The sequence below is a fragment of the Hypanus sabinus genome, chromosome 10 (assembly GCF_030144855.1).
Source record: "Hypanus sabinus isolate sHypSab1 chromosome 10, sHypSab1.hap1, whole genome shotgun sequence".
NCBI classification, from domain to species: domain Eukaryota; kingdom Metazoa; phylum Chordata; class Chondrichthyes; order Myliobatiformes; family Dasyatidae; genus Hypanus; species Hypanus sabinus.
In genome coordinates, this window is record NC_082715.1 from 160,493,690 (window position 1) to 160,502,967 (window position 9,278).

The window sequence follows — 9,278 nt, forward strand, 5'->3', positions numbered from 1 at the left end:
ATTCTTCCCTCTACCAGTGAAATGTTCCCCGTGCCACTGGCTGCAACACAAGCCCAAAGCATGATCGATCCACCCTTGCTTCACAGTTGGAGAGTTGTGCTTTTCATGAAATTCTGCACCCTTTTTTCTCCAAACATACCTTTGCTCATTGCGGCCAAAACTTTAACTTCATCGGTCCATAGGACTTGTTTCCAAAATGCATCAGGCTTGTTTAGATGTTCCTTTGAACCTTTTGAATACAACTTTTTGGCTGCAATAAGCAAAGGTAAGTTTGGAGAAAAAAAAGCATGCAGAATTGCATAAAATGAACACTTCAACTGTTAAGCATGAGGGTGGATCGATCATGCTTTGGGCTTGTGTTGCAGCCAGTGGCACAAGGAACATTTACTGGTAGAGGAAAGAACAAATTCAATTAAATACTAGCAAATTCTGGAAGCAAACATCACACCGTCTGTAAAAAAAAAGCCGAAGATGAAAAGAGGATGGCTTCTACAACAGGTTAATGAACCTAAACACACCTCAAAATCCACAATGAACTACCTCAAGAGGCACAAGCTGAAGATTTTGCCATGGTCCTCACAGTCCCCTGACCTAAACATCATCAAAGATCTGTGGATAGACCTCAAAAGAGCAGTGCATACAAGACTGCCCAAGGATCTCACAGAACTAGCCTTTTGCAAGGAAGAATGGGCGAAAATCCCCCAAACAAGAATTGAAAGACTCTTAGCTGGCTACAAAAAGCACTTACAAGCTGTGATACTTGCCAAAGGGGGTGTTATTAAGTACTGCCATGCAGGGTGCCCAAACTTTTGCTTTGGGCCCTTTCCTATTTTTGTTATTTTGAAACTGTAAAGGATGGAAATAAAAGAGTTTTCTTGCTTAAAATATTAAAGAAACGTGTCATCTTTAAGTTTATGCCTTTTTGGAAATCAGTTCATCTTTTACTCACTTAGCTAATCACAGTAACAGAAATTTTGACCAGGGTGCCCAAATCTTTGCACGCCACTGTACATACTTTGATAATAAATTTACTTTGAACTTTGGTAGGGTCTACATACTGGCACTGTAACGACTGACCAACAGAGTCCAGATCATTCTAGGATTTGTTTCATTGGTTCTGGGCCAAATGGAGAAGAAAGCAGGGGAGCTTACCCTTTGACACAAAGCTGGTATGCAAGTAAGAACCACAAAACTCTTCTGTCAAAAGTTTACAAATGGGGTTGACCTGAAAGGAGTCTGAGATTGGACATCTTTGGAGTCAGGTAACCAACGCGGACAGCCACCTAGGTCAAGCCATCTAGGATCCACCCCTATGGCATATGTACAAAGAAAAGGACCTGTTGCTGAAGATATCCCAACACATGTACAGTGAGTTTGTATTGATGCCTGGAGAACACTTCTATTGCCCTTTCCTCTAAACTGAAAACTAACCATTCATACAGACTCTCTTGCCTGATAAGCAGCCTTTATTTTTTTAAAAATCCATGCCCTCATTGTCACTTTTGCCACTGGCTTTAGCTTTGCTAATAATCCAATTATTTAGTATCTTACCAAAAATATTCTAGAAGCCCATGTACACCACACTGACTGCATTAGCTTTATCAACCACATGAAAACATCTCAATCAATTTGGTTGAACACAATTTGCCTCAAATCCATAGTGGCTTACCATAATTAATTGTCCATTGAGTGACTATTAATCCTGTCTCAGATCAATGTTTTTAAAAGCTTTCCTGGCACTGACTGTTGTGCAGTTGCTGGGCTCATTTTTGTATGTTACTTTGCATAAGAGAGCAACACTCACTATGATCTCCGACACCACTTTTGTCAGTGCTCCTTCATATCTTCTCGGACTAAGATGTTACAGAGACTTGGATGGCTCAGGGGCAGGAATGGTTACTTCCAGTGCCAGGCTTTAGATATTTCTGAAAGGGCAGGGAGGCAGGCAAAAAAGGTGGGGACGTGGCACTGTTGATCAGAGATAGTGTCAAGGCTGCAGAAAAGGAGAAAGTCATGAAGGGATTGTCTACGGAGTCTCTGTGGGGGGAAGTTAGAAATGGGAAGGGGTTAATAACTCTACATTTTTTTTATATAACTACCCAACAGTATCAGGGACATCAAGGAGCAGAGAGGGAGACAGATTCTGGAAAGGTGCAATAAAAAAAACAGGGTGAGCGTGGTGGGAGATTTTAATTTCCCAAATATTGCTTGGCATCTTCCTAGAGCAAGGGGTTCAATTGGAGTTTTTTTTTTTAGGTGTGTTCAGGAAGGTTTCCTGACACAATATGTAGATAAACCTCCAAGAGGAGAGGCTGTACTTGATCTGGTATTGGGAAATGAACGTGGTCAGGAGTCACTAGATCTCTCAGTGGGAGAGCATTTTGAAGATAGTGATCATAATTCTATCTCCTTTACCATAGCATTGGAGAGAGATCAGAACAGACAAGTTAGGAAAGCGTTTAATTGGAGTAAGGGAAAATATGAAGCTATCTGACAGGAAGTTAGAAGCATAAATTGGGAACAGATGATCTCAGGGAAATATGCAGCAGAAATGTGGCAAACGTTGGGAGATACTTACATGGGGTACGGCATAGGTACTTTCTAATGACAGGGAAAAATGGCAGGGTACAGGGAAAGATTTGCAGGGTATAGGAACCATGGTCTGCAAAGGCTGTTGAAAATTCAGTCTAGAAGAAAATAAAAGCTTATGAAAGGTTCAAAAAAAACTAGGTAATGACAGAGATCCAGAAGATTATAAGGCCAGCAGAAAGGAGTTTAAGAGAATAAAAGTAGGAGAGCCAGAAGGGGCCATGAGAAGGCCTTGGCGAGCAGGATTAAAGAAAACCCCAAGGCATTCCACAAGTACTTGAGCAAGAGGATAAGACTTGAGAGAATAGGACCAATCAAGTATGACAATGGAAAAGTGTGTATGGAACCAGAGGAGATAGCTGAGGTACTTAATGAATACTTTACTTCAGTATTCACTAAGAAAAGGATCTTAGCGATTGTAGGGAAGATTTGCAGCGGACTGAAAAGCTTGAGCATATAGACATTAAGATAGAGCATGTGTTGGAGCTTTTGGAAAGCATCAAGTTGGATAAGTCACCAGGACCGGATGAGATGTACCCCAGGCTACTGTGGGAGGTGGGGGAGGAGATTGCTGAGCCTCTGGCATCACCTTTGCATCATCAATGGGGACGGGAGAGGTTTCAAAGGATTGGAGGGTTGCAGAAGTTGTTCCCTTATTCAAGAAAGGGAGTAGAGATAGCCCAGGAAATTATAGACCAGTGAGTCTTACTTCAGTGGTTGGTAAGTTGATGAAGATCCTGAGAGGCAGGATTTATGAACATTTGGAGACACATATTATGATTAGGAATAGTCAGCATGGCTTTGTCAAAGGCAGGTCGTGCCTTACAAACCTGACTGAATTTTTTGAGGATGTGACTAAACACATTGATGTAGTTAGAGCAGTAGATGTAGTGTATATGGATTTCATAAGGCATTTGATAAGGTACCCCATGCAAGGCTTATTGAGAAAGTAAGGAGGCATGGGATCCAAGGGGACATTGATTTGTGGATCCAGAACTGGCTTGCCCACAGAAGGCAAAGAGTGGTTGTAGACAGGTCATATTCTGCATGGAGGTCGGTAACCAGAAGTGAGCTTCAGGGATCCGTTCTGGGACCCATTCTCTTTGTGATTTTTATAAATGACCTGGATGAGGAAGTGGAGCGATGGGTTAGTAAATTTGCTAGCGACACAAAGGTTGGACGTGTTGTAGATAGCGTGGAGGGCTGTCAGAGGTTACAGCAGGTCATTGATAGGATGCAAAACTGAGCTGAGAAGTGGCAGATGGAGTTCAACCCAGGTAAGTGTGAAGTGGTTCATTTTGGTAGGTCAAATATGATGGCAGAATATAGTATTAATGGTAAGCCTCCTGGTAGTGTGGAGGATCAGAGGGATCTTGGGGTCCGAGTCCATAGGATGCTCAAGGCTGCTGCGCAGGTTGACTCTGTGGTTAAGAAGATGTATGGTGCATTGATCTTCATCAATTGTGGGATTGAATTTAGGAGCCGAGAGGTAATGTTACGGTTATATCGGACCCTGGTCAGACCCCACTTGGAGTACTGTGCTCAGTTCTGATCACCTCACTACAGCAAGAATGTGGATACTATAGAAAGGGTGCAGAGGAGATTTACAAGGATGTTGCCTGGATTGGGAAGTATGCCTTATGAGAATAGGTTGAGTGAACTTGGGCTTCTCTCCTTGGAGCGACGGAGGATGAACGATGATCCAACAGATGATAAGACGATGAGAGGCATTGATCATGTGGATAGTCAAAGGCTTTTTCCCAGGGCTGGAATGGCTAACATGAGGGGACGCGTGTTTGGAAGTAGGTACAGAGGGGATGACCGGGGTGAGATTTTTTTTATACAGAGTGGTGTGTGTGGAATGGGCTGCTGGAGATGGTGGTGGAGGCGGATACAATTGGGTCTTTGAAGAGACTCCTGGATAGGTACATGGAGCTTAGCAAAATAGAGGGCTGTGGGTAACACTAGGTAATTTCTAAAGTAAGTACATGTTTGGCACAACATTGTGGGCCAAAGGACCTGTACTGTGCTGTAGGTTTTGTATGTTTCTATTTCTAACTTTTCAGATGACACAGAAATTCTTAGCATTGTGAATTACAAAGAGAACAATGATAGATTGCAGCGGAACAGAAACAGACTGGTGGAAAAAAGCAGGTACTTTGCAAATGAAGTTTAATGGCAGGAAAAATTAGGAGATGTAAAACAGTGGAGGAAAAATGGGATGCAGGAACGGACGATCCGAGGGTACGGACGATCACTGAATCATTCAAAGTGCAAGGGAGGTTGAGAAGACGGTTAGTAAAGCACAAACAAGGCATTATCAAGAGGCACAGAATTTAAAATAAATAAGTCTAGACATAAGGATATTAGAAGAGGGTACAGAATGATTCCTGGGATGAGAGACTATAGATTCAAAGTTAGATTAGAATAACTGGATGGTCTTCTTGGAATAAGAGAAAGCTATGGTGAGCTTTGATGGAAGTTATGTAAAATTCTGGAGAGAGTGGATAGTGGGAGGTCGTTGCCTTTGCTGGACATGGGGTGGGGGGGGGGGGAGATCAAAGAGATCACAGGCAAATAATAAAGGGGAAAGGAATTAACAGTATCATGAATAAAAACTTTTCAAAAAAATACTTCTGAGTCTGGAATCTGCTGATGTGGTGAAGGCATGTCCCAGTGTGACCTTATATAACCATAATATGAAGATAAATTTTGCAAGGCTATGTATGGCAAATGGGCCAAAGTTGTTGGATAACTGAGTAATTCTAAAAAAGAGCTTAACAGAAGTGCTGCTATATTATTCTACAATTCTATGATAGGTGGAATATTGCTCAAAAAAGCTTAACAAATAACTAATTTAGAAACATAGAGCCAACACAAGGAAATCTGCAGATGCTGGAAATTCAAACACACAGAAAATGCTGGTGGGACACAGCAGGCCACGCTGCATCTATAAGGAGATATACACAGCAGGCCAGGCTGCTGTGTTCCACCAGCATTTTGTGCGTGTTGTTTGAATTAGCCCACAGAGCCTACAGCCATACTAGCCTCAAAACACTTGAAATAATTTTGTAAAAATTAATGGGCAATAGAAAATTAATCCCAAGAACTTAATAACATTTGTAATAATATCTTGAAGGCAACTACAGAGGTAGTGCCTTCAATTTCAAAAATCCTATGGATTCTAGAGCAGTTCTCAAGTTGAACGTCTCAAAGTATTGAGGGAGCTTAACTTCAGGAGAAGGGAAAATGCTGGAATGTTTGATCAAAGAAACTGCAATGTATAGAAAATATGTAATAGGTTTGGGTATAACTAATGAATTTGTGAAAGGGGGAATCATATTCACCTGTTAAGTTTTCTTTAGATGTTGTATCCTGAACAGACAAGGGAAACTCGTGGGTGCAGTACACTTGATCTTTCAAAAGACCTTAAAAAAAACAGCCATAAGACATAGACACTGACCACAAGACCAAGAAGCAGAATGAGGCCATTCAGCCCATCGAATCTGCTCCACCATTCCATCATGACTGATCCCAGAACCCCACACACCTGCCTTCTTGCTGTATCCTTTGATGCCCTGACCAATCAGGATACGGCCAACTTCCACCTTAAATATACCCCCGGACTTGGCCTCCACTGCAGTCTGTGGCAGAGCATTCCACTGATGCACCACTCTCTGGCTAAAAAAAAAATTGCTCCTTACCTCTGTTCTAAAGGGTTGCCCCTCAATTTTGAGGCTGTGCCCTCTAGTTCTGGACACCCCCGCAGTTGTTATGACTATGATTCTCACATGAACACATCAGCCTGAACCAGACAGCATCTGGTTACATATCATCCATTACGGTGCAAAACATTTTTACCTCTACTTTAAACAGAAGGGGTTCTCCATTACCTAACAAAAGAAATGCAATCTGGTTAGCAAAGAGCTGCCTGCAAAATAACACAGTGGCTGTGGCATATTCTTCAGCAAGATTTTTATTACCCCTTCTTGCTCCTAAACAATATCTGAAAAGGTGGTTACCTGGATCTCCATGGAAACTATCCTCTTGAGTATTTCTACGGGCAAGATCAACTTCAGTTGCCCAAATCTGTCCTGGTTTCCGGAGACCAACGATCGTTGCTTCCTGTACGGTAACCTGGTGCTTGTGTCGTTTTTGTGACTGTGGTGTGGGCGGACTGCTACTATCAAACGACTGCTGAGAATTTTGAGAAGGAGACCGACTTTTTTCCCGAAAAATATGATAGCTGGTGGGACTGGGGGAGACGTGGCTTGACTGACCTGAAGAAAAATCATCCTCACTTGAAGTTAAGTTTTCATTAGAGCTGCAATCTGGCGTATATCCTCCCCCAACGTCATCAGCACTACCAGGTGAATAAGACCTCCGTGGCCACGTTAGATGTTTCTCCTGATCCGTGGTATTCTGCAGTTTCCCACAGTCTCGCAAGTCACTACTCGTTTTACCATCATTGTCCTGCAACATTCCCCCAATAAAAACACTTTCATATGGTTGGAATTCTTGCTGCCAAGGTATCTTGTCTGGTTTACCTCCATTAGCAGTGGCATGGATCACATTATCCTTCAAAAATCTTGGATTAAGATCCAAATCATCATACTCTGGGTCATAGCCACAGCTGCTTTCTGTGGTCCTGCCTCTGTAAGCAGGCATATGATACTCTGCAGATTCTGTCACTGGCAAAGAGTGCAATGATTTCTTGCGCTCCATCTGCATGGCCTGGCTCCCTATTGTGCTGATCTTGTCAGATACCTCCCTGTCATTGACTTTCACCAATCCTTTCTCACGGTGATATTCTACATTGACATACAGAGGCTTTTCCATGCCTTTCCCGTCCCCAGAGGAATGGGAATTGGTTCTTTTTATCCTTTCAAAATTGGACCTCAATGCAGCTACGCTTGTGCCTGCTGCAGCTTTATCCTTTCTTTCCATCTGTTCAGGATCCTGGCCGACAGCTCGCAATGCCTCTCTCTCGGGCACTGCCACCACCTTCCTCAGCGAAGATGCCCTTTGCCTGGTCGGTGAGCTTGCCACCTCGCTCCGAGAGTCCAGCAACCATTCCTCTCCCCCGGAATGCCTCTTAGAATTGTCCTCAGCGGGGTGAGACTTGCTCCTTTCCCCCTCCAGCCCTTCTGCGGGTGGAGGTTCCAGGGGCTGCTCCGTGCCCACTTGCTCCACAAGCACCACGGACTTCCTGAAGCCCCATCTTTGCTTGTCGTAGCTCTTCCTCTCCTTGGCCAGCAACGTCTGCAGGTAGATCATGCGGAACCGCTCCTTGTTCACCTCCAGCTCCAGCTTCCGAATGCTGCACTTGCAGCTCTCCAGCTCCTGCTCGATGTCGCCAACGCTCCGCAGCTCCATCTTGGGCGGTTCGGACTCGGGGAACTGAGCCTTCCAGGCCTCCACGAATCCCACTGGCTCCACCATTTTCATCCCACAGGAGTGGTCGAACAACGGAGGCGAGGGCAGCCGCGGCGCTCGGGACTGCCGGTTACCGGCGGCCGCTGGCAGAGGCGCCGCCCATCCCGACCGGACCCGACCGGACCCGACCGGACCCGACCCTACCTCGGCGCTCGCTCGCGCGACAAACAAAACACCGACCAACCGACCGACCCCCTCCCTGCGCGCGCGCGCGGCGGAAAGGCGGGGCCCCGCGCTGATGGACCACCGGCCCGGCCAATCAGCGGCCCGGGCCGGCTCCGGCGCAGCCGCGCCGCCCGTTCGGTCAGTCGGTCACTGTGCCAGGTACCGGCGGGCTCCGGTAGATGCGTGTGCGGAGTGCAGGCACAAAGGCAGCACCTACTGAAATGACACCCTCCTTCAAGAGTGGAATGCGAGGGGAGGGGAGGGACGCTAGGATAAAAAGCTGAGGGGAGAGGAAATAAGGTGATCAGTGGAGGCAGGTGGGTGGGGAAGGTGAGGGCTGGAGGGGAAGGAATCTGATAGGAGAGGAGGGGAAAGGTGAGGGCTGGAGGGGAAGGAATCTGATAGGAGAGGAGGGGTGAGGGCTGGAGGGGAAGGAATCTGATAGGAGAGGAGGGGAAAAGTGAGGGCTGGAGGGGAAGGAATCTGATAGGAGAGGAGGGGAAAGGTGAGGGCTGGAGGGGAAGGAATCTGATAGGAGAGGAGGGGGAAGGTGAGGGCTGGAGGGGAAGGAATCTGATAGGAGAGGAGGGGGAAGGTGAGGGCTGGAGGGGAAGGAATCTGATAGGAGAGGAGGGGGAAGGTGAGGGCTGGAGGGGAAGGAATCTGATAAGAGAGGAGGGGTGAGGGCTGGAGGGGAAGGAATCTGATAGGAGAGGAGGGGAAAGGTGAGGGCTGGAGGGGAAGGAATCTGATAGGAGAGGAGGGGGAAGGTGAGGGCTGGAGGGGAAGGAATCTGATAGGAGAGGAGGGGGAAGGTGAGGGCTGGAGGGGAAGGAATCTGATAGGAGAGGAGGGGGAAGGTGAGGGCTGGAGGGGAAGGAATCTGATAAGAGAGGAGGGGTGAGGGCTGGAGGGGAAGGAATCTGATAGGAGAGGAGGGGAAAGGTGAGGGCTGGAGGGGAAGGAATCTGATAGGAGAGGAGGGGGAAGGTGAGGGCTGGAGGGGAAGGAATCGGAGAGGAGAGGAAAGGTGAGGACTGGAGGGGAAGGAATCTGATAGGAGAGGAGGGGTGAGGGCTGGAGGGGAA

General features: G+C 46.2%; 1 protein-coding gene across 2 annotated transcripts in view; it reads right to left on the reverse strand.

Annotated features, from left to right (window-relative positions):
* Window positions 1–8,188, reverse strand: part of si:dkey-91m11.5 (PH_BCR_vertebrate and RhoGAP_Bcr domain-containing protein) — a 406,087-nt gene extending 397,899 nt beyond the window's left edge. For both annotated transcript variants that reach the window (XM_059983343.1, XM_059983342.1), the window contains exon 1: window positions 6,612–8,188. In XM_059983343.1, coding sequence (XP_059839326.1) covers window positions 6,612–8,037 — 1,426 coding nt within the window. In that variant the 5' untranslated portion in view covers window positions 8,038–8,188. The remainder of the gene's footprint in view (window positions 1–6,611) is intronic.
* Window positions 8,189–9,278: the final 1,090 nt, after the last annotated feature.